The sequence below is a fragment of the Aptenodytes patagonicus genome, chromosome 16 (assembly GCF_965638725.1).
Source record: "Aptenodytes patagonicus chromosome 16, bAptPat1.pri.cur, whole genome shotgun sequence".
Lineage (NCBI taxonomy): Eukaryota > Metazoa > Chordata > Aves > Sphenisciformes > Spheniscidae > Aptenodytes > Aptenodytes patagonicus.
The window spans coordinates 3,607,368-3,632,587 of NC_134964.1; the positions used below are offsets into that span (position 1 = coordinate 3,607,368).

Below are 25,220 nucleotides of genomic sequence, written 5' to 3' on the forward strand. Positions count from 1 at the left end.
AGCTTCCAAGGGCTTGAACCGCTCAAGGTGCGACAGGCCACATCCTCACCCGAACTAGAGCTGTACCGGATAAAGCTGAAATAGCTCTCGTGGCTGCAACGCCTCTGTTTACGAAACTTACTGAAAAACGCAGTAGAGATGATATAGTACCTGCATCGGTACAGATAACCCTTCAAAAGCTGCTCGCTGATTCAATGGCAGGACCCACTCAAGCCACATTTGACAGGATTAGCCGTACCGCCTGTTTTTAAAAAGCCTACTCTGCTTCTGAAATATTTTTTTCTCTCTTAAAACAGCACGTTAGCTCAGCCTCCTGACGGGCAGTTCTCGCAGACGAGCCCTGCGGGCCGGGGAGCAGTTCTCCCCCCCCCCGGCCTGCGGTAGGGCCACTGCAGGAAGCCGGCAGGTCTCCTGGGAGCTGAGGAGCCACGGGGATGCTCGGGGGGCTGACGCAGAAACACACCCCCCCCCCCCCCCCCGCCCGGATGTAACAGAGGGACCAGCCCCCCGGCCAGGCACGGGGAGCCCGGCGGGAGGCGAGGGCTCAACGCGTCGCAGTGCTGCGCAGTGCTCTTGGCGGGCCGTGCTCCCCCAGCGCCTCCCCGCCAAGAGCCAGCTACGCAGGCAGAGGCGACCACCACCAAACCACCGCGCAGAGCGGCCTGTTTAAGAGACACCGGCTCCTTGCCCAGCCTGACTCCGTAGGGAAAAAACAGCTTCTCCTTGACGTTAAACACGGAGACGGGAAACACAACCAGGCGGCTCAGGCTCACTCACCCCCCCCCCCCCCAGCCGCACTACAGGGGCTGGAACAAAATGGCGGCCGGGCGCCACCGCGGGGCACGACGGGACAGCCTAAGAGGCGGCGGGGGACAGCCGGGAGCCCGTCACGTGGGCAGCCCCCTCCCGCCGCGCCGCGGTGCAGGCTGGGGGCTCGGAGGCGGTGGCGCCAGGAGGGACCGTGGCGGCCATTTTGTGTCTGCCTCGCTCGCCTCCGTGGAGAGGCTGGTGTGGGCGTTGCGGCTCGGGAGGGAAGAGCTCGGCTGTCTCCTTTCTGTGTAGGTCGGGGGCGCCGTCGCCATGGGCCGCAAGAAGAAGAAGCAGCTGAAGCCTTGGTGCTGGTATCCTTCTGTGTGGGACGACGCGGGTGTGGGGAGCTGGGTGGGGGAGGGGAGCGGCTTGGCCCGGTCGGGTCTCTGTCCCGTCCTTTCCCATTCTCCGCCCGGCTCCTCGCTGCCCTGGGACGGGGCTCTTGCCTTCTCTCCACCCCCGTTACGGTTTGTCTCCGTGCTCGGTCCTGTTCCGTTTCTGTGCTCCTCAGCGCGGGGATGGGGCCTGGTCCGTGCCCTTCCTCTGCTTCTCTCCCCCCCCCCCCCCCCCCCCGCGCGGCCTAGTCCGCCCGCTCCCGCCTGCCTCGCTTGAGGCCTCGCCTCGCGTCCGATCCGTAAAGCCGGGGCAGGCCGCAGCTTCTCTGGCCGGCTGTCCCTGGCGCTCCTGTGGCCAGGCCTGGCGGGATTGCCGAGGTCGTGGGGAAAATGGAGAACGGTCTTTATCCCCCGGGGGCTATGATGTCAACGGAAGAAAACTCTGATAAATACAGTTATTCAAGAAGAAGTGGGGCAGATGTGGTTAAAAGTGACCTTTTGAAAACTTTTTTTTTTGGTGGGGGGGGACACTTTAAAATTTGTAATTGCTGCGTCAAAGTCATGTACAATTTCTCCGTGTTCAGAAATACGGGTGGATTTTTCTTCGATCACTCCTTTACAATCTGCTTTTTGTTGAGGGGTGATTGCAGATTCATCTTTTCTCTAAAACGTTTCTGCCTAGTCTAGAATTGTTTAATAAAGGAATTTATAAGCTGCTCTGAGATCTTTTACCTTTTTATGTTGGAAGGCATCTGTGCTTCTATTTTAGGTATTAATATATTTCAACTTTTGGTGGAAGTGAGTGACACATTGTGTTAACAAGGAGCAGCTAATAAATAACACGTGTATTTGTCTCGCTTAGGAAGATATGTTTGGAGTGTTTGCTGAAATACTAATGCTGACCTGGAGAAAGGAAATTGCAGTTTGCCTCTTCTGTCACATAGATATCCAGAAAGATCTTCACTTAAATTTTTTTTTTTAAACCCAGAGAATTCTTTAATGACTGCAGCAAATTACGCGGTCTCATAAGAATTGATAGCTGGATGACTGAAAAAGGAAAGGAATTTTTAACTAAAACCTTTGTTCTCTTTTATAAATGTTAGCTACTGATACTTGTTATTAAAAAGGCACTTCTTCTAAGTATTTAGCATCACTTCCCTTTTGTGGATTTCAAGTCTATTTCTCCTTTAATGCTTTAGCAACTTTGTTTTAATCTATACCTGTGCAGAGAAAGAATGAGTCCACTTAGAAATAACTAGGACTTGAAAGGCATGTGTCAAAGAATACAGAATCAAATGATGATTCTGATTGTGTGCACACATCTTTCTAGTTTTGCACCTATCTGAAGAGGGAGATGCTGGATGGTATGAGGGGGAGGTTTGGTTTCAGACATCCATGAAATATTCGTCATGCTTTGAATGCTCAGAGGTGCTTCCTATGCTTTTTTTTTTTTTCTGTAGGAAAAATCGCAATGGTGCTAATTAGCTTAGTGTTATATAGAAGGTCACTTTCAGGATTAAATGTTTCCTTAACAGTCTTCAATATAGGTATTGTAACAGGGATTTTGATGATGAAAAAATCCTTATACAGCATCAAAAAGCAAAGCACTTTAAATGCCATATATGTCATAAGAAACTGTATACAGGACCTGGTTTAGCTATACATTGCATGCAGGTAAGAAGACTTACATAAGCATTTTTTTATCAGTATCTAAAATTGGAATTAATAGTGAACTTAAAAAGGTGGGGGCTTGGGGGCTTCCAGAGTCTTAAAAACTGATGAGAAAAAGATAGCAATGGTTTGTTTCCAGAACAGGAGTCCTGCTTTGTCAGCAGTCATATGGAGAGTATGCAGTAGAGATCTCTGCCGTCATTTTTGGGGTGCAGGAGGAGTGAAGGAATTTTACTGTCTTGGTGTTCAGAAGACAAGTTTATATAAACTGGTTTTAGAAGCTAATACTAGCTTACAGTGATTAGGAAGCACATACCAAGAAAACGCTTGGCTAGAGATATCCTTCCCATTAAGGATGTGCCTTTTGTATCTTGAAACAGGCTGAAGAACATGTAGAATCTAGCCTGAATTGTGGTCATGAGGATTTTTTTTTTTCTTTAGGTACATAAAGAAACAATAGATGCTGTTCCAAATGCTATTCCTGGAAGAACAGACATTGAACTGGAAATCTATGGCATGGAGGGCATTCCGGAAAAAGATATGGAGGAAAGAAGGAGGTTACTTGAACAAAAAACTCAGGGTAAAGTGTAATCTAGCTAGTTATCTGTTGTTTCCCTAGTCTGTTTCTTACTGATACTAAGCTGTGTGATACAGGTCTCGCTTCTCAGAAGAGTAAGGGTTGGGTTTAATGCATTCTCTAATTGCAGCTCTAGACATTTGCCAGTCATGTAGAAGGATGAGAGATATTTTTCTTTCCCAATTCAGAAATAGCTGCATGCCAGCGCAGCTACAACAATTACCTAATGAATATGGGGATGGTGATTTTATTTTTGAGGGTAAGGGGAGGAAAGGCTAGGGGCGATACAAGCCTGATGATGCCCAAATACTTATATTTCTTTGCTGTTTAAGTATACATTTGTTTGAACTGCTTTGGTTTATTCTGGACAGCATGAGATTGACATGAAAGAAGACCCCCATTTATGTTGAGGGTCATTACAGTTGAGTCACTTTCCCTCCCTTTATTATTTGTATGTATAGGTAGGCTCACATAGTTTTTCTTCTTTGTAATTCTATGAATTTTGAACATGCTAAGATTTGAATTTTATTATTTTTGTTCCAGCTAGAATACCCCAGATAAAATTAATTTCATAGAATGTAATTTGCCTTCAGTCTGACCATATATGTTGTACTCTTCAGCAGAGAGCCAGAAAAAGAAGCAACAGGATGATTCCGATGAGTATGAAGATGATGAATCTGCGGCTTCAACTTCATTTCAACCCCAGCAAGTTCAGCCACAGCAGGGGTACATTCCTCCAATGGCGCAACCAGGTTTGCCTCCTGTGCCAGGTGCACCAGGGATGCCTCCAGGTAAGATGGTGTTTTAAGTTGGTTACTGAAAAGCTGAGTAGAAATACAAATTGTGGCTGGTATGCTGGAATAATAATCTGCCCTTTCTAACACTGGGTGTTAGAGGTCACAAAATAGTTTTGTGAGGTGCATGTAAGCAGTTTCTTCATGTTTTTTTTTTTCCTTCCCCCATTCTGTGTGCGTGCACACATCTTCCTTTGTGAAGTAGATCAAGATACCTAATGCTTGCGTCTAGATTGAAGGAATGTTAATATGGTAGTAAAACAGATGAGTACTTTAAACATTAGTCTACCAATGATACTTGTTTGTGGTATTTTGTAGCAAGATTTTAGAAACAGGGCAGAAAGGCTGCCGTATATCTAGAGACTGCTAACGTAGAACAGGCAGTTTATACACAGGCCACAAATACATTGAAAGAATTTCGAACAATGACAGCAAAAACTGGTCTCTTCTCATTACATTTTCTGTAATGATAAGGCATGTTGTTTGGAGACTACTAAGAAAATTTACGTAGTCTTGCAGGACTGAGAACAATGAATCTAAGTCAGATTTGTGGATAATCTTTTATATTGCGTTGTTTGTAAGCAGTGTTACTTCAAAAACCAATCTTTTAGAGCTTCTTGTAAAGCATTTATCCAGTCTAAATTTACTTGATGAGATTTGTTAGTGACTGTATGTTGTCGGAGTTGTTTAAAATTCATTTTTCTTTTAAGGTATACCACCATTAATGGCAGGTGTTCCACCTATGATGCCTGGAATGCCTCCAGTTATGCCTGGAATGCCACCTGGGTGAGTAACAAGAAAGACTTAATATTACATGTTCAACTGTGCATTTTAAACTGTCACAGAAAAAGTAAAGCTAATTAGAAAAATGTACGTAGGAACCTGTGAACTCTGTAACCTTAATATTAAGACTAACCGAAGAACTGGATGGCTGTAAACCAACATTAAAAATATGGCCAAACTATGAGTTTATGTATAAAGTATGTTGCCTTTCTCCTAACTTTATTGGGTAGTAGTATAATAATTTCAAGTTGTGTTGTGTTGGTTTAGAGCCTTCTGTGAACCACTGTTCCTTTGTGTATTGCACATATATTGTGCATCTGGTTATCAGTCATCAACCTAACAGGAAAAAAATACTGGATAGTTTAAATTTTTCTTGTATTTTGGGCAAAAGTAAGATGTTGGTTTTTATGCTTGTTTGGGGTTGACACCGTACCCTATCACAATGTGTTTGGAAAATCACAGTTAGATTTTTGATTTTGTCATAAATTTTCACAGATTACATCAACAGAGAAAATACATGCAGTCATTTTGTGGTGGAAACATGTAAGCATCTCATTAATGTAATTCTAGGTACATTCATTATGCCATTTTATGTCATGTTTTTGATAAGCTTGAAATTGTCTTACTGAAAACCTCTGAATATTGCCTAAGAATTTGGGGAAAATGTCTAGTTAGGTTTTGTTATTGTATAGTATCTGAAGTTATTATGCTTTATCTAAATGAATATTACAAAACTATATGTTATGAGAAATGCATTCTACAAAATATTCATGAAATAGACCCTTAGGGACTTAGAACCTCTCTTACACCGAACCTCTCTTCAACCAGAGTACAGCTCCATGTGCTCCATCCTTTACACTGTAGGACATATTGCAGAAACTTTGCTTCTAAGTTTTAAGCTCATTGAGGTGAAAGGTTGTTCTCTTCTGAGACACAAATGTTGTTTTAACAGTCTTTGAATTTAAAAATCATGTCATAGTCGAACATCTTGTGGATGCTCATCATGACTGTGGCTTTTCTGGGTGGAAACTGAACAGAATTTTATCAGGCTTGCTGGTGCTTAGTCCTCCTTAAACTCTCTGTTAGCTTCAGGTGAATGTAATGTCATATAGTAAAATACACAAAATAATTGGCCAAAAATTCACTGCACTGCCATTTTGGTGAAATTTTAGGGTGTGTGTGTGTTATATTATGTTTTTACCTGGATTAATCTAAAATTTTGCTTACTTAATCTGATGATCTTTTGTTTAAAAATGAGCAAAGAAGAATTAGGACCTAGGAAGCAACTTTGTTTTCAGTCTGACACTAGTTCTAGCGCTATCCCTGCAGTTTCTCAGAAAGTCATCTTTCTGGTGGCAGCAGGCAGTGAGCATCCAGCACTTTTTTTTGGGTCTAACAGATAGTTGTCAAAATGGGTGGCAAGACTGACTTTGCCTTCTCCAACCATTAACCCAAAAAAGGGGTGATGGTACTATGTTCCCAGTCATTACTGCTTCTACATTGGTTTTTCCTTTTGTAGCAGTGGTAGACAAGTTGAGAATAAAAATTAAGACTGGGTAGCAATTTGCTTTGCAGAATGAACGCTCCCCTGTTTATGATGATTTGTTTTGATTTTGAAACAGCAGTGGTGGAGGTTTCTTGACTTTATCATACAAATAGAAACTGCTTCTTAGTGGGGTTTTGGTGTGCACTTGGCTGCTCTGTATCTGCTTATCTTGCTAACTAAAGTTCCTTTATTTTGTTTCCCTAATCCAGTTGCGAGTGTCTGGAAAAATTTAAGCAAACTTAAGCTACACTTGGCTTGTTCCCTGTAAAGGAATCATATATTCATCTATAGCTTCCCAGCTTAAAAGCATTTAGTGTTATAGACAGCTTATTTTTTATGGAGTTGCAGCCCTGTGCAGGAGGAATTTGCTTATATTAAGGGTTGTATGTATAGTTTAGATGGGGAACGTATTAATTTGTAGTGTGGTTTAGTAGATAAGGATAAAAGGAGTCATTTAGATGCTGCCTTTCTGTTAGGAAATACAGACCGGTTTTTTCTCCAGGTATCAGTAGCAAGGGAAAAAAAAAAACCCAAACATGTTTTTAATATGAAGGAAAAATACGCCATAATAAGGACTTCTCATTTAAAAAAAAAAAAAAAAAAATCCCACTTTTCTATCCTTAGCATAGGGAATATTTAATGTAATTGGAACTCCAGAAGCTTTCTTGTCCTGTGGTCTTTGCTCTGCTTTTATCAGTATTTTGTGGATAGTTTACAGATTTGGGTTCTCTGCAATTCAATGGAGGAAGGAGGAAATGTTAAAATAGTATGAGGGTGCTATAACCACAAATAGACTTGTGGTGTCAGAAAGGAGTAATAGCAGATGTACAGTGATTTTAGTGTGATTGGAGTTAGCTGTTTTTCCTACTTTCAAATTTTCTGAGTGTGCTAAGATCAGGTTCTTGGAACACTGCTGAAACTAGTAGCCTGAAATAGATTTCAAGAGAGACACCAGTTCTGGAAATGGGGTAATAGTGGAAGTGAAAGCTTGAGGAATTAAAGCTCAAATAAAAAGTGTTTGGGGGTTTTCTTGTGGGTTTGTTTGTTTTGTTTGGGTTTTTTTTTTTCCCTTGTGGAAAAACATTTTTAACTGTGGAGTCAGCTGATTTTGAATTGCCTCTGTTGAGAGCTTCTTGAAATTATTTACCATAATTTTTTATCTAATACAGGTATGTACCAATTGTCTTAAGAGTTTGTCATGAGTGTTCATACCAGTGCTCATTTCCTGTTTAATAGGATGATGCCGATGGGTGGAATGATGCCTCCTGGGCCAGGAATACCACCTCTTATGCCTGGTATGCCACCAGGTAGGTCAGTTATTGAACTCATACTATGGTGAGAGCTAAATTATATCTATTTATTTCCACTGAGATTTAGGATTTATGTAAGGAGTATACAGACTTATGCCACCACCTTGGTGTGGATTGATTGCCACAGAAGCCACTCTTGTGCACAGGTGAAGGGGTTGATTTATGGATTTTGATTATAAATAATTATTTGTGTTTGGTTCCATTGTGAAGGTAAAAAATAGAATATAGTTTTCTCCTCCTGTTGCACTTTCTCTGGCTTTTGTGTTGCCTAGTCTCTCTTCATCCCTTTTTTTAATGTTTGTGGCTGTAGCTGGAAAATTGTAGTGATTGAAAATGTGGGAAATGAAAAATACCTAAGTAATGAACCTGCTGTGTGAAGAAACTAATTGGAATTTTGGTCTCTCACCATAGCTAGAAGAGATGTTTCTCAAGCTTGTGCAGCTCTTAAGCAGCCTTAAGTTCTGAGGGTGTTCCACCTGACCAGCAGCCATGCTGTGATAGCTTGAGATTTGCTGGTTTGCCCGCATTCCTCACTGGAGAAGGAGGCAAGCCACTAGGACAGTTACAGCCTAGTTCTGCTGCACAGTAATATGATGGAACCCATGTAAGCTGTTAACTTCCCGTCACTGAATCTCTCCTAGAGCCCCACACGTGTGGAGTGTATGTATTGTGATGATAGGCTACAAAAAGTAGCATTGTGTCACTGTTCCACTGTGTTGAAGACACACAGCAAAGCTGATCTGTGTTTCGGTCAAAGTTCTGATACCATTTGTAATGGCTGCATCTTTTGGATTTTGTAAGTGTCTTATCCATGCACTTGGCAGCTTAGGCGCAGTGTGTTGGAAACAGTTACTGCATTAATTGCATTGATTTATAAACGTCATCATTTAAGTTCTAGTAGAAAACACAAATTAATTCAGTATTGCTGTGAAGTGTTTGAGGTTACTGCCTATGCATGGACATTTATTGGTGACTGCTGGCATTACCCTTTGTCATGTTTTATTTTACTATTGCCTTAAAAATACATCTTCCTTGGGGAAGACTGTTCTAAGGAACACTGTGAACAGAATCCTCTAAAGGAGTATTCTTACTCCCTTCAGCCTGATTTGTTACCAGCTCTTTGTGGTTTGTAGGTATGCCACCACCAGTTGGTCCTCGTCCTGGGATGCCTCCAATGACACAAGCACAGCCTGTTACAGCACCGGGCATTCTTAACAGGCCTCCAGCTCCTGCTGCATCGGCACCTACCCCCCAGCCTCCAGTTACTAAACCACTCTTCCCAAGTGCAGGGCAGGTAAGGTATCTCATAGCCTGAAATCTATTGTTATATTCTTCAAATTGCCACTGTGTTAACAGTGTCTATTCTTTATTATTGAGGAGGCCCGAGAAGTGACTGGAGTTTCTTGCTTGTGTTGATTCTTAAGTTTAATTCAGTGTAGTGCTTGAATGAATTTTAAAAGATTCTTTTGTTTGTCTTATAACAGCCATGAAACCAGACAGAAGTTCTGTAAGCACGTGGGGAAGAAAGGAGTAGGCAAAACAATTCTTTAATCCCTTTAGTTTGTCGTTTATAAGGGTGCTCTGGGTGGGTGAAGGGATGTGTTAGTTAGCTACAGGAATCTGATTGCATAGAACTTTACCTAAAATTTCCAAAGTATAAATCTTGACATGACTTGGTCTCTCCTGTTCTTTTCGTCATGGGCTCTCTACCCATAGATGGACTAATTTATTCTGTAGTCTTGTTAAACTGGTTAAACATTGCCTGAATTAGGAGGTTTTTTTACTTTAAAAAGTTTAGGAGTAAGTTAAGGTAGTAAAAATTTGTTTAAATGTTTTGGGGAGGGAAGTGGGTAATTGATAGTGACGTGTGACCTCTACCCTTTGATTGCACTTACTGTGTATAAGTCCTGAAGTTTTTACTTGCTTTCAAGTATGTTGCAGAAACCTTCATAGTGTACTATTTGCATTTTGGACTTCTGCAGGGAAGATACTCGTTTACAAAAACACAGTCCTTTCATAAGAAGGGACTTAGCATAAGAAATCCTTTCGTCTGGATACTTTCCACCCATTTGTTTGGAGACTTTTCACTGTTTCCTTTCTTTTATGCTACAGATGGGGACACCTGTCACAAGCTCAAGTACAGCTTCCTCCAATTCAGAAAGTCTGTCAGCATCTTCTAACGCTCTGTTTCCTAGCACAGCACAAGTACGCAGGAAGTCACAGTTAAAAACAAATTGCTTTGCAACTTAACCCTTTGGACCGTTCCGTAAAATCTAAAATTGACTAAACATCTTCAGATAATTTCTGTTATATTCCTGATTATGTTTAGCGGGTAAAACTGCAGAGTCCTTGATTGGGAGTTGCATCTTACTAGAAATAAGCATGTCAAAGTGCCCAATTTCTCTTAGTGTGGAAGAATGAAATGTTACATCCTGGTTCTAAAGGGTTAAAAAAGCATGAAAGCAGTTAAATGCATTTTAGTGGGCAGTGGTTAGCTTGATGCATGGTGAAGGCTTTTTAGTTTATGTTGTTTAATATGGTACATTACGATGTAGGGAATTTTGTGATTTGCATTATGCGCAAAAAATTGAAATCCTTTGTTTTGATTGGAAAGTTCAGATAATTGTAAATGTATAGTGACTAGAAACAAAAGCATTCTGTCATAACGAAAGCTTGCTTTGGAGATTGCTGCATCTTCAGAGAAAGCCTGTTAAAGCAAACTTTTCTTGTCTAACAGTTAAAGAAAAAAGTAGGAAAGATGAAATGCTGGAATCTGTAGTGGACCTCATATCTGCCTTCAGCTGATTCTTCATTCCCAAGCTAGTTAAAAGATGTATAGAGAGACCGAGTACTTGTGAAAATATTGCAGTGTTTTTATAGAGACAACACTTGAAAACCCTGACACAATAGAGCTTTCTTAAATATTTAAAACATTTCTTAAATACCTAATTTTAATGAATACTAACACTTTGAGCTGTACTCTAAACTAATGGTTGCTAAAGTATGCTAATAATTTAGTGAGAGAACAATGAGTTTATACTTACAGGCTCTTAATAAAACAGTGATTCAGAAAGATTTAGACATTTACCAAACTCAGTATTTGAGATAAAAATTTTGATAGTGGGGGGTGGTGGTTGTTGTTCCTTTTTTTCTAGTTGTGGCTTTTGACCTGCAAACTTTAGACTTTCCAGTGTGTGTGTGTATATGTGTATATACTGGGTTTTATTTTGTCTTGTTTTCAGTTGCTCTAGTGTGCGATAAGGCTGAACTTTACTTTTGTCAAGCTTGTTTTAATTATGTATCTCACTGGAAGGTTTCAGAGCTCTAACAGACATCATTTAAGTTTTCTTGCGCTTTGAGAAATAAATATTGATCTATCTCTGTGTTCCGCAGGCTGCAGCAGCTGTTCCAGGTCCAGTTGGTACTGATTTCAAACCTTTGAATTCTACACCTGCAACAACAACAGAACCCCCAAAACCTACATTCCCTGCTTACACACAGTCTACAGCCTCAACCACTAGCACGACAAACAGTACTGCAGCTAAACCAGCTACATCTATAACAAGTAAGCCTGCTACCCTCACAACAACCAGTGCAACCAGTAAGTTGATCCATCCAGATGAGGATATATCACTGGTAAGTTAAAATATTTTCATTGTCTTATTGAAAAATGCAATTTATGCTGATACGGCTGATTAAATAGAATTTCTTCTGCATTATGTGTATTTTAATAATGGTGTGAGTGCAAACTGCAGAATTAATGTAACGGAACCATGCATCAAGAAAACTTCGATTGCAAAGTGATGACTGGCATATTGCAATGATCCTGCTGCAGATCTAAGCCTTACTTTTCTTGGTGATAGGAGATTACTCAACCCAAAATATAATTTGGACTACTTCTGCATATGACTTAAGCTTGAAGTTAAATAGATATAGCTAATGAGTGTAGGACAAAAGACTTAACAGTTTGAAATGGTCTTGGTGCTATTACAGCAGTCAGAAATACAGAATTCATGAATAAAACAAATGAACCTTAATTTCAGTTCAGATATCTTTACATTTGTGTTTGGCTTTTTTGTTTCAACTTGTTAATGAGGAAAAGGCTTTCTTCAGCTGAGAGAGGACGAGAATTTGTGTTGTGTGCAAAATGCTAGATTGGCCAGTATTAATACTCAGTAGCTCTGAAGGAAGGGGGAAAAATCCAAATGCTACTGTATAATGTTACTAGTAGCAGTCTTTGAACTGGTAAGGTAGTTGAAGTAGTACCTGTAATCTACTTTGTTACGCTTTTATTTACTTTGCTTTTGGTGAGTTTTAGCCTTACAATGTGTTACGGTTGTCTGTTCCTGGTTTTAGGAAGAGAGAAGGGCACAGTTGCCTAAATATCAGCGTAATCTTCCTCGGCCAGGACAAGCTTCCTTGGGTAATCCACCAGTTGGACCAATCGGAGGCATGATGCCACCGCAGCCAGGAATTCCTCCACAACAACAAGGAATGAGACCTCCCATGCCACCTCATGGTAATCCTAAGTTTCTCAGCTTTCTTTTCTTGAAAAGATTTTTTTTTTTTTTTTCTTTCCCCAATAAACATTTTTTAAAACTTGAAGTGGCATATACTGGTGGGGGAGTGTGAAGCTTTTCACAAAATGCAACTTCTGCCCATTATTTAAAAAAAAAAACCAAACTTCTTTGCATCTTAAATGTTCTGTTTATAGGTCAGTATGGTGCTCATCACCAGGGCATGCCAGGATATCTTCCTGGAGCGATGCCTCCATACGGTCAGGGACCTCCGATGGTGCCCCCTTACCAAAGTGGACCTCCTCGACCTCCAATGGGAATGAGACCTCCTGTAATGTCGCAAGGTGGCCGCTACTGATGCTACTACACACGCTCTAATAGGTTTGGAGATTAAACCTTTTCTCATCTTGTGCTGTTAATATAGCCGAGCTTCCGTCAATTAAGGCTTCATTGTGACTTTAAAAAAATAAGTATCTTCCCACATGCAAGGAGCTATTGGACATTCTTATTTTACATGGGAAAATTATTTGGAATAATAACAGGAACTTTTCCTGATGTTGCAATTTATACTGTATGGCTTCTTTTTCATGTTTCATCTAGGTTTTTAGAAGTGAAGTATAGTAAATATGGTTCGTTAAATTGTGAAGGCGCTGGAATTACATGAACATACCACCTTAAAGGCAAGTTCTGTAACATTATGTTGCTCTTTGTGAAATGATGCCTTCACAGCACTTCAAGTGCTGTTGGACTTCATGTCCCCAACATAGTTTGGTGAGGGCTGTAACTGTTCCCAACTACTTGTACATTTAAGTCTGAACTTGTAACGATATTTAATGTATTTAGAGTTCCTCCTGTTTCAGGGTTTAAGTAAATTGACCCACTAAGGTCGTGTGACTTTTCTGTACTGTTATAAACTTCATTGTAATAAAAGAAGAGAAAAATTTATATGCCTTTTTATTCATGACCAGCTGTGGACAACTGCCTGAAAGGTTTGTACAGATGCATGCCATGGTAGCTATTGGTGTAATGAACAGAGTTACTGGTGCTGTTTTGATTAAAATCTGAATTCCTTGTTCTAAAATTAAGTCACTCCTTAGCTGCACGTCTGAGTAGACAAAGACCTGTACACTTATTAACTGACTCCTCAAAAATGAGGCTGCAGGAGGCACATCTTAACTCTTGGTTGTAACTTCTCTTAATGCATATGTTTCTTTATTTGTGCTTTCTTGTCCTCAATAAATTTTAAATGATTTCTAGTCCTGGCACTTACTTGTAGGATGTAAAAGTGATTGCTTTAAGATGCATCCTAGTGCCAGATGTGTCCTGTTAGTTCATTCTTCGACTGATGCTTTTTAATGTGCAAATGCATATGAATTTCAGGAGCCTTTTAGATGAAGATTTCTAGAAGCTTAGGTGCATGTCACATGGGTGAGTGACTTCCAGTTGATGTTGTATTGAAGTTGACCTGCAAAAGAGAAAAAGTAGCTTGACTACCTTCTCAGTGTACAAAAGAGACAGAGGGGGCAAGAGTAATATGTTAGATGCTGTATTTTTACTTTAAACGTGCAGAATTTCAGATCTCAACAGAGTCTGGAAGACGAACCATCTGTTGCGTGCTATGATCAGATGGTGGCTGAGTTTCTTGAGTCATTTAATGGACGTGTCTAGAGTGAGAGACCTTTTTATCAGTTCTCCTAATTACAGTTATCAAAGGGAGGTCTTCCCCATATGAATTAGTCTTTTATCTGTTTATAAAAGTAGAGTGATAAATTACTGTCAAGGTTGTAATTCTCTGAATGTCTAACATCACTGTGTTAGTGTGCTATATTTCTGATGAGAATGAAAATGTAGAGGACAACTACTTGGAGGGAAGGGACGTGAGAGCTTCCCTGGTCTCTTCACAACAGGGGAAAAAAAGGAGTGGTGAATTTTTCATTTGCAGGTCAACTTTAAATACATGTTCCAGCCTCAAGCCTTATCCGTGCAATTTAATTTATGGGGATATCTCTTCTTTTAGAGTATGTTAGAAAGATTATCAGCATTTTTATGTTAGTTTATGTTCCATAGATGTTTTTGTTGATGGTGGAGTTTTTTCACTAAATTATAATACTGAGCATTGTGGCTCTTTTTCTTAAAAGACTTGGGGTTTTTTAGCTGCACTTAAGTACTTCATGTGGCTTTATTCTGTACTGTCTCTTAATAGTCAGAAATACAGTACAGCTAAAATACTACATTGTCTCTCAGCTTCAAACTTAGGGTCATGGAATGGCTCATAAAAACACTAGAGAATCCAGTACACCCTAATTACAGCTCAATGGCCTTAGTTTAACCATTAAGAATTATCGGGCACTTTTTCTGAAGTGTTTAGCAGTTTTAAGACCATAACTCCAAGCCTCTGTTGAGAAGCAGTTCTCTCTGATCACTGGTATCTGCTGATCACCTGTCAGATGTGCAGTATTTGGGTTGTGAATGTGCTGAGTGGGCCTTGATGTCAGATCTTTTGTTAGCTCTTCATCTTGCTTTATACATTAGTCTAACAGATAAAACTCTTTTGCTTAGGCAATGCTTTTATACTCTGGTTTTCTTCTGTTTTTCTTTATCTAATAAGGATAATTACAAAACACTGGAGAGATTTTTACAGTGTCTTACATTCATCCTTTTTGTAATACTACACATAGAATTCATACATTATAAATTGATCTTAACTTGTGCTTTTAAAACTATAGAACTTCCTGCTTTTTCTGAAGATCATATTGCTGCTGTAAGAATGTTTTGCCCTTCTGCCCCTAGTAAAGTAAATACCTTCTCCCTTTGGTGTCCTTCTGTAACTCATTGGTATGTTGTTTTCAGACCCCTACTTTTCCTGGGATAAATACTTGAAAACCTTAACTGCATGTACTGTTAACTCAGCATATTCTGCAAGTTGTTTTAATTAAAAGTTTCCCTCTTTTGAATAGTCAATGTCTCATTGTTCCAATAATAGTACCATTTTGTAGCTAATACTACATAGACTTGGACACATTTTAAGATTGAACTTTCCTTAGTAGTAATGTTATGATAATCCCTCAACTGAATACTGCCATGTATTGTTCATATGGTACTCTAATAATCTTCAGCGAGCAGGTGAACAATTTTTCCATGATTTTTCACGTGGATACTTACTTTCCTGCTCCTGTCATTTCTGTGCTGTAAGAGCTGTGATGTGGCTATCTTTAGTTACTCTTGTGTCTCTTGTGTGTACTCTTCTGTAAACAGGCGGGTATTTCAGTGCATATGTTGTCTGTTGGTCCCTGCCTTCATTTCTTTGGACACTGCTTCTTAATGTTCAGAGAGTTGGATTTATGGTGCATTTTCCCAAAAAGAGGAAAACTAGTAGTAATTGCTTGTATAAAGACTAAGGCTTGGTTTACAGTACAAAGTTTAATCAACATCGTTGTGCCAGCAAAATCCGTAATATAATGCAGGCATGCAGACAGTTTTTTGCTTTAGTTAATCTCTCCCTCAAAAGAGATTGCAGAAGCTTTTATGATTACAGAGAAGCATATCTCTTTTTTATCTGTTGCAGGATTCTGGTGATATAATTACATAGGCAGAAGCTTTGTTTTTCAGTTGTTGCCTAAATTTGCCATGGCAGATCTTATAGTAAAATTAAAACTTGCAAGTAGATTTTGATCGATCTTTAAATTGGAATGTAATGCAAATGTTGAATACCAAAAAAACAGACTGCAAGAAAATATTCTGACACAGGTGGGAAAATATGTTTAGCGAAATACTTAGAATTTATGGCATCTAGGACTCATTTAAAAGGTTCTAAATTATTTTATGCATGGTCTCTCAGTATCATTATGAGAGGCTGATCTCGTATCTGCTGATTTTTAGAGCAAAAGGGATGAGACTGGCATGAAAGAACCTTGGAAAAGCCCGGGCTGTTTTTTCAGAAGTCTTGATATGACTGTTTTGTACTGCCTTTAGAATATCTTTCTGCCTTTGGCAAAGGTTGCTTTAAATAAAATCTTGAAAATTTAGCTGGCTTATGTGGACTAAAAATTTCTTCTTCTGGAACTTTGGGATTTTTTTTTTTTTTTTTTCCTTCCACAGATGAGATTTTTAGGTGCTGATAATAAATTTGAGGCTGGGATGTATATCTAATAAATCCGTGGATAACTATTCCTCGCTCTGTGCATGCATGGGAGAACGTAAACAAGCTTCTAGAAACACATGCAGCTGCATCTGCCTTCTATGGTTTCTGCAATTATTTTAGCGTATGGAGCTCTTGAATAGTACTTACATAGAAATGTATAACTTACTTAAAACTTGGATAAAATTGAATGGAATATATAATCTGCAGTTATTTTACAGGAATCAAAGAATTCTGCATACAAGATAAAAAATAAAATATCAAGATTACTTCAGTTTTATAAACAGCAAGAAGGGCATTATGACTCTTCAGTTAAATTGAGACTCTGATATACCAGTCCATGAGCTGGGGCTGCAATTTAAAATGGTAACTAACGACACTTAAAAATAATAGTAAATGTCTTAATAATTGTACTGGTCTAGCTTCTACATAAATACTAAGGTGAGGGTGAACACTTTCAGTGGCTGATGGAATCTTTAACTCTACTTTTTGTGAACTAGTACAGTAAATACTATCAGTTCTGGGAAAAATGCCCCAAGACAACTGACTTATGTTCCATTGATCAAGATACAAAGCAAAACTGTCCAATTCAGAAATAGCTACCAACTGTAAAAAGTTTTGTTTGGGCCTAACAAAACAGGTGCAATAGCAGTCATCTTCTTTTATTTGCTTGATCACTGGAATTTTGTTAACTTGAATGCATGTCTTTCACTTAATTGGGTCATGTTTTTTCTAAAATTTAAATTTTTCTTCTTCCTATAGCCCTGCCATAGGACAGGCTGAGGCAGAGTCTCAGTGTTGCCCTGTTCAGTCTGAGGCAAGTGGGATTTATTTTATTCATTCTGGGGGCTTTCACAGCTTTATGGCTGTTGGATATTTATGTCCCCAAACTTGCAGCAAGTTTGGTGAAGGCCCCTAAATTTATTTTAATTTAGGTTTTTTTATTCTCTTTTGGTAGATGGGCTCTATATTAATATTTATCTTTTTATTATCGTGTTTTTAAGAGTCTTAAGGGGAGGGAACATGTTTTAAGATGTTTGGGTACCTTTTCTCCTAATGGAATGCGTTTCTTTCAAGGCCGCTCAGGCAGTCCTTCAGCCACACTGCCCCCTCTCCCTCTCCCCCTACATTGCATTTGTGCTATATTTGTTTTTGGTTTTGGTAATGTGACTTTGTGTAGTCTCTGAGCTAGTGTCTTGTAAATATCAACTACTAATGTTTCCTCTTCTGAGGAGACGTATCTATTGAAGTGCTTAAAATACTTAGGTTTTAACTAGTAAGTGACATTTACAGTCACAAAATTGCATAGTCTAAATTATAGGATACGGTTTCCTTGGAGGAGGTTAAGATGTTAATACTGCTGCATGTGTGAGCTGCACCACAACAAATATTAATGTAGAGCCCTATGAAGAAATAGATTCATGTTGGTAAAGTAGAATAGAAGAATGAGAAATCGAAGTTGCAGATTTTTCAGTTTGTCAGTTTCAGGGAAAACCTTTTTGTCAGTCTCTCAAACACACCAAACGACAATATTTTGTCTATTGCAACAATACTGAAAGTCATAGCGGTTTTTTTGAAACCTTGTGGAATTATGTTGCATATTCAAAATTTGCTTCGGTATACGGTTATTGGAAGTTCCTTCTTTCGCATAGTGACTAGCAAAAAGTTCTACCGTTTGTGGAGAAAAAGGAGCTTTAGTGTTGCTGCTCACTCTGTTGCAGATACATTGGCTTTGAATGCTTGAGGTTGCTTAAAAACAACTTCAGCTTCAGAACAGGTTTTGTCTGAGGAGGTCTTGCAGCCTATCAGCAGTGAAATGGAAAACTAACAAATGTTGGAGTCAGGTTTTATAACTTTTTTTAAATTTTTGAGATCTTTTTAAAATTTGTGGTGTTTTTTGGTGAACATAGACTGTATTTCATTTCTTCAAGATTTTGCTAAAGATTGACCCCCGATGTGATTTCCAGTAATTTTAATTAAAGGATAGAGTTGTAATTCTTAACTTGGTTACAAGAGTGGATTTCACATTCCTGTTGTACTCTTCTTTGTTTGTACTCTGCCCTTTGCATTTTTCCTGTAAAAGGCCCCCCCAAATAGTCTAGTCTGACTGGAAAATTGACATGACCTTTCAACTGTTTCAAAATGATTATTGAGCATGGCGTTGCTTTTCCAATTCTCATTGTGGCGCTAGCCTTGATAACGGTGAAGATGAGAGCAACACTTCAAGATACACTACTGCAACTAGGAGCATTTGGCTTAGTTCTTATTTCCCTAGAATATCTAAGGAAACAGTTTAACCAAAAATAATATGCAGTATGGCTTGTACTTCTTGCTTTAAGTGTCTGAATCTCTTAGAGACTCAGAATTAAAAATAGGCAAATTTCAAATGCCTGATACTGAACTTTTATCAGTTTCCATTTAAGACCGATGCAGCACTAAGTAGTTTTTATCCAGCTACTCATATTCAGCTTGTCATCAAGCACACAAAGCTAAAATTCAGATACGTATGCTGTCTTGTGTCCAATGGAGTACCCTACTTAGATCCACACTTGGGTTATATCTTATAAATTGATACCCTGGTGAGAGCTAAAAGTTTTTAAATTCAGAGAAATTGCTTTGATCTGTTTTTGTTGAAGATAACTAGGTTTGACATGTTAATGGAAAAAATGTGTCCAAAATGCAGTTCCTGTTTTCACTGTGTCATTGTTTAAGCTCTGTATACTGATGCTTGGGAGCAAATGAACCATTTCTTTGTGTTTTGGCATGTTTTGTGAGCAAAACATAGCGTTTCTCAGCACCACATTGCTATGGATTTTTTTTTTTTTCCTTGAAGCTGCTTTTAGACAATTCCAAGAAGATTAATTTCACACTATCTACTTCTGAAAGATGCATTTGACATTCAGACAATTCCACGGGGTGTTACTGTATGAGTTAAAGGGGGTTTTGGCTCTGGGTTTTCCTGCTACACTGCAAATACTGCTTGTAATTTCTGGTGGGTGGTTCACACATCCTTCACTTCCATCCTTTACATTCCTGTCCTTTCTGTAAGTCTCTAAAGGACTGGACACAACAGGTGATTTTTGTTCCCTCTTTGGGAGGTGGTAGCTTTAGCAGATTATATTCATGTTACTCTGATCTGTTACCACAGACTAATGTTTGTCCTTAAATTTGCAGCAAGTAATGCTGTGCATTTTTCATTTGCGTTGTGTTTTGTCCTTAAAGATACATGTGCAAGTGCTGCTATCTTTCTAGTCACAAGGATGGCGTAACGGCTCTGCGCTTTTTGCTGGGAGTATCTCCTCAGCTATTAGACCAGCTGGCCTGTAAAATTCTCATCTAGTGCAAATGGTTCATACTTTGCTCTTTCTGTGAAGTTCTGTTAGTGACATTTTCCTCCCTCCTTCCTTGTGTGGATCTAAGGGGAATAGTTCCAAAAAGAAAATTTACACTTTATTTTGAGGGACGGTGGTGTGTTTTTACTGACATTCCAGTATTGCAGCTCTCAGTATTGCAGCACTCTGTGTATCACAAAGTTGTACATCTCACCATTTGTGGAATTTCTTTTCTAATGATGATAGTATTTTAGCGACTTGACTTTTACAGATATTAATGGAAGTAGGTCTTGGGGAGTTTGGGGGGGGGGGTTTAAGCTTAAGTGGAGGTACATGACCTTTTTTTTTTTTTAAAGGGCAAGAATTACTGATACTCTGCTAAATTGGGTGAATTTGCACCCACTGTTTTTAACAAGAGAAGTGAATGGGAGATGTGGCAAATAAAGTATGTACCACGCATGAAGTTTTGGCTTGCTTTAGAATTGTGTGATAAGTTCATAATGTGTTCTGTGCCTTGCCTAATAAAGATTGTAGCCCTTAAATACTCTGAGGAATAGGCTACCTCCAGAAGAATTTTTTAAAAAAGTATGTGTACTTGCAATCAAAATAATCAGACCAGTGAAATAATGGTAGTGACTGGGTTCTATAAAAATGCAGGTATCCGTGACTACCATATTTTCCTGTAATAGTTGGGGTAGGTAGATACTAGTTTAGAGTAAGAAAAGTTTTGAGGCAGCCTTTGAAGGGATCACGATAGAATTGAAGTGATTCTGAAGTGTAATGTATATAACATTCTTCTGAAGTTCTGAAAAAACTTTGTGAGAGTTTTCTTACACATTGAAAACAGCAGCTTTATGCAGTCTTTTGATTTTTCAGAAAGCAGATTCTCATTAAGGCTCTACTAGAAGAAAATGCAGTTCAAGTACAGTATTTGTAGATTCTGTTGTATAGTAAATGCATTTTTACTTTGTCTTGTGAAGGTCTATTTGAGGGAGCCAGGCACTTTAGCTTGCATGGAGACAGCCATATCCTGTCTTGAACCACAGGATCCAGGATGTTATCCTCAGTCGTTTGTTCTTGGCATCCTGATGAGTCAGTATTGACTGTTCATGGTACGCACTGTGTGTGAGGGTTGGTATTTATACACCCGATCACGATTGTGAATAGTGAGGTGCTTGCACATTCTGAGGAAGTTTACAATAACTTGTTTTATTCTTACGGGCTTTCTTGCAGTAGGAACAATCGGCAGCACTGCTGTTGTAATGACGATGAATTTAATGTCTCCGTAAATATTGTCTTGAACTTATCTTAAGGTTTTTCTTTCTTGGGGATTTAAAGAAGTTTAAAACTTTTCAGAAAATAGTAGAATTTTAATGCCAGTATCATCTTAACTGAAAACAAACGAATACACAACTTTGAGAGCTTGAAGCTTCCTTAAAACCTTCTCTTGTTAGCTAACAGGCAGATATACTTTAACTGCTAACTGCCTTATACCAAATTCAAGCTTCTGACATCTCAAATTTTATTTCTTAAATTTTGTCTAAATCTTAACCATGTTCCCAGGTGCTATTCAGAAAGAGTGTGTGTGTAGAATTTCAACTTCTGCTACCCTTAGTAGCCAATATGTATAAATGATTTTCGCTAACAGCAATTTTGAATTACCAGAAATTAATGCCATACAACCAAAGGAAGCTATTTCACTGTGTCCCAACTTACAAAGTTATGTAATGCTTTGAGATAAAGATGTCATGCAGAGTTTTTTTCTTTCTCTTTTTTTCATTGAGTTACCTGCATATATGTTACTTACACTGAATTCTTTAGCTTCTTTCCCATAAATTTTAGTGGAAGAAAATACATTTTGCTCTTTCATTTGTAAAGTCTAGAATATGAAAACACAGTTTGAGACTGTTTAATGAAGGAACCTGGCAATGTAAGTATTATAATTTCCTTTATGTTTGTGGCAGGCAACAGGATTACCTTGTTAAACTTCTGGCTTATGTATGAAAAATATCAGAAAAGTAAGGGCAAATTGAAAGTAGTTTTATAGTTGCCTTTACTTCATATGCTTTTCTTAAGCAACAAATTGCCATAATTGAAGTTTGGCAGCTTTTTTAATGAAAAACTAAACTATGGGTTAAACTCCTTGGTTTAATACAATTTGTGTTTCTGTTAACTAGCAGCAGAATTTCAGCATTTGCTACTTACTGGTAGAGAAGAAAAATTCCACAGCACTGCCAGTACAGGTTAGTTTAATCTGTAAGTACCTGATGTTCCTATTTGAAATAATTTGTTCAAATGATACCACTTAAATACGAGGGGAATTTTGGTCTCTGAAATGTGAATGTATCTGTTATCTACTACTGTTTTCAGTAGTGAGTGAACGTCTAGATTTTTTTTTGAAGATCTGTAATGGTTTTAACTACAGTTGTGGGTAGGTAATATCTGCAAGCGCTTTTAAGGAAAATTTAATACAGAACCTTAAGAAATAGCCATTGGTGTTATTGAAAAGTGTGAAGATCTAAAGTTGAAGTCACTTCTTCAGTAACATGCCTATTATAAAAGAGGCTGTTTTATCAGTGAACCAATTATAGGATACTATATTTGTTGTGTTGGGGAATAAGCATTTCTGTTTGTAAGAATCCGTAGCAGTAATGTAAATCTTTCGATTTTTGTTAGCTATTGCTAATTACTGTCTCCTACCAACAGATTTTTACTTTGTTAGGCCTGTAAGCCAGGAGCTTGTCTTCTCTGATTTTTTTTTTCATTTTGTTGTGTTTTGTTGGCCCATTTCAGCACTTCAGAGGCTACCTACAAATGAGGTTTTGCCCAGCTGTTTTATCTTACTCCAGAGTTACTGCTCTGCCTCTGTTCTTTTTTCCTTCTGCCCTATTCCATATTCCTGGAAATTTTGGCATTTTATTTTTATTTTATAGAATATTTTACACCTCAAAATAGGAGAGATTCTTTGTGATTGGATAAAAGATGCAACCTTTTCCAGAATAGCTGCATACATTTATTTTTATTTAAGCTTTGTGTACCTCATCTCTACATATCAGCATGGGAGATGAAAACTTTCTGTGCTGTGGCACATAGCATAGTTTCACAGCTGGATGAGCTGTAAAGCTCCTGTGCTTTAATTCACTTCTCAAGGGCATGTTATCACATAGGGAATTTGAGGGTCTTTTGACATTATTGGTGGATAATTATATAGAAACTAGGCATTGGAAAGATCATACTAGTGTGGTAGCTGAACAGACACTTGAATAGTTTTGCCAGCTCATCTGTGTGGTCTAGAGTAGTTTCATGAGTGACTTGATGCTTCCAGCAGTATTGCTTATTTTAGAATTTTGAAATCTTCCGTGACGCTGCAGAATTCGTCATACTAACATAAAAAGTTTCAAGGGGATTGTATCTTCCCAGGTTTTAGAATAGTTGCAGTTGAAGCCTGTCTCCTGGCATCTTCTCTACATCAGTTCTCAGTCATTCACACTAAATCGCTTTATCTGCAAAACTAGCTACGTGCCAATTTTTGAATAATGTTGCATAGGTGTTTCTCCCTAGAAGAAAAAAAAAGGAAAGTTGTGTAATAAAATTTATAACTTACCTTTGCCTATATTTCCTAAATCTTAATGGCAGATGTGCATGAATAATAGGGATACCTTGCTGTGAGGCCATTATCCTATTAACAGCATGTATGCATCTTTCTTTTAACTTCTGTGGTTGACCCTAGTTGATACTTAATGCAATGCTCGTAATAAGTCGGAATGAGTAACTGATTGCTTTTGGCTGCTGAATTACTTTGTGAAGTCTCAGTTTTGACAGTGGTTGGATGCTGACCTGCACTACTTGTAACACCAGCTTGGCAATCAATGGGGATAACTAAAGGGTAGCGGTGTTCTCTAGTGTCTTACAATAAAAAGTGTATTTGTCCAGGGTAGATCCTAATATGAACTCTTGTAGAACGTCGTATCTTTGTGAAACTTTTTATGGCAATTCATTACAGTACTTTTTGGTAGAATTAAGTTTATTTTCTTTTGAGACGGGACCAAAACAATACTAGGAATCTGAGCTTTCATAACCAGGTGAGCAGTCTAAGTTGTAGCTCAACTTCTGATACACCGTTACAGCAGCTGTACAGTCTAATGTGGTTCAGAAGTCTTCCTTCCCAGTTCTGGTACGGTATATATGGAACAGTGAGTCAGTTCATGGTATTTCCTTTTAGACTTCTGCCTAATGACTCCGAATCACCCCTTCAGAGATTCTGGTCACTGTGCAGCGAACCCAGACTCCGAGACTGTTTTTAGTACCTTCTTAAAGTACCTTAAAGCACATGATTGAATTATGTCCCCTCTGAGTAGCAGTGCACCCACAGAAGTTAGTGTGTCATGAAGGTTTTTTCCTTGATACTTGATACTGCTTTTGTGTAAGTAGTATGAAAGGGATGGAATCATTGATCTTTTTCAAAAGACGGGTGGCAAAGTATTGATGTTGAATTTAATTTGAGAAAGTGACAGACTGGTAAGTATGTGCATCACTTTAATGCATGCAAATAGTAGTAACAGTAACTAGCTTAATTTTATAGCATTCAGTTTACAGAGAAGATTCAAAGAAAATACGGAGCTAACATCATTTGCATCCACTGAGAACCTTCTATGAACTGTATGCTTCAGGAATGGATCATTGCACATATACACATCTGTAATGTGTGTCTGCTACTTTGTAACAGTCTCTGATTAAACAGAAGTGAACCACTGTTTCTGTGTATTTTTTCTCCTCTTGAGGACCTATTTAAATTATTATTGCAACGAATGATAGCTGTTCCAAAGTAAGTATAAAATCCACCTTCACTCATGTTACGGTTTGAATAACTTTGTACTAGCTCTCTTGATTGTCTATAAACTGCAAAAACTCATTCACGTGAGCGTTATCTTAAAGTGTTTTATACCTGGAGACAAGCAAATGAATCCTGACTTCATAACCTGTAACTTCCTTTTGCTGCTGATCTGCTGTCCTTCTGCTGAACTGACTACAAAAAAATTGATGATTTAAGTTGGAAGAGTTAGGGGGAATATGGAGGAAAGTACCTTAATAGCATTTTTATAAAACCTGGTAAGAGAGGGCATGCTGTTAAGTGATCTGTTCTAAACCCTTTTAGAGCAGAATGCTGGAGAGATGAGGTAGCTTTGAAGATGTGTGTCCTTGGAACTCCTGTCTGCTATGCCAGTTGGTCTCATTTAGCTACCACTGTTTACTCATAGATTAATTTCTAAGAGGTGGTAAAAGGAAGATAGATCCATTGTTTTAATGCTACACAACCTGGAACAATTCATGGCATTTTGAGTTGGATATGTGTAGTGAGGAGGAGCTTAACACTAAGTAGAGGACCCTTTGAGGAAGACTACTACTT

The 25,220-nt window shown here is 38.7% G+C and overlaps 1 protein-coding gene across 10 annotated transcripts; it reads left to right on the forward strand.

Annotated features, from left to right (window-relative positions):
* The first annotated feature begins 936 nt into the window (after window positions 1-936).
* ZNF207 (zinc finger protein 207) lies at window positions 937-24,566 on the forward strand. 10 transcript variants are annotated; one of them, XR_012996622.1, is made up of 14 exons: window positions 937-1,121; window positions 2,693-2,819; window positions 3,258-3,396; window positions 4,014-4,184; window positions 4,898-4,973; window positions 5,466-5,513; window positions 7,753-7,823; window positions 8,960-9,120; window positions 9,939-10,031; window positions 11,220-11,462; window positions 12,183-12,345; window positions 12,541-13,023; window positions 17,244-17,298; window positions 20,170-24,566. XR_012996622.1 is itself a non-coding variant. In XM_076353812.1 (13 exons), the coding sequence occupies exons 1-12, from the start codon at window positions 1,081-1,083 to the stop codon at window positions 12,699-12,701; spliced, it is 1,494 nt and encodes a 497-aa protein (XP_076209927.1). In that variant the 5' UTR covers window positions 937-1,080; the 3' UTR covers window positions 12,702-12,724; window positions 12,944-13,288. The 10 variants fall into 10 exon arrangements, 8 of the variants coding, with proteins under 8 accessions (XP_076209927.1, XP_076209926.1, XP_076209928.1 ...); XR_012996623.1 differs by having other exon boundaries at window positions 21,991-24,566; XM_076353812.1 differs by lacking the exons at window positions 17,244-17,298; window positions 20,170-24,566 and having other exon boundaries at window positions 12,541-12,724; window positions 12,944-13,288.
* Window positions 24,567-25,220: the final 654 nt, after the last annotated feature.

Bases quoted from the DNA above. Each gene is read 5' to 3' on its own strand.
- ZNF207 (XM_076353811.1), top strand. From the start codon at position 1,081: ATGGGCCGCAAGAAGAAGAAGCAGCTGAAGCCTTGGTGCTG. The intron at 5,514-7,752 runs GTAAGCATCTCA...CCTGTTTAATAG, and splicing joins TCATTTTGTGGTGGAAACAT to GATGATGCCGATGGGTGGAA. The intron at 12,346-12,540 runs GTAATCCTAAGT...TTCTGTTTATAG, and splicing joins ACCTCCCATGCCACCTCATG to GTCAGTATGGTGCTCATCAC.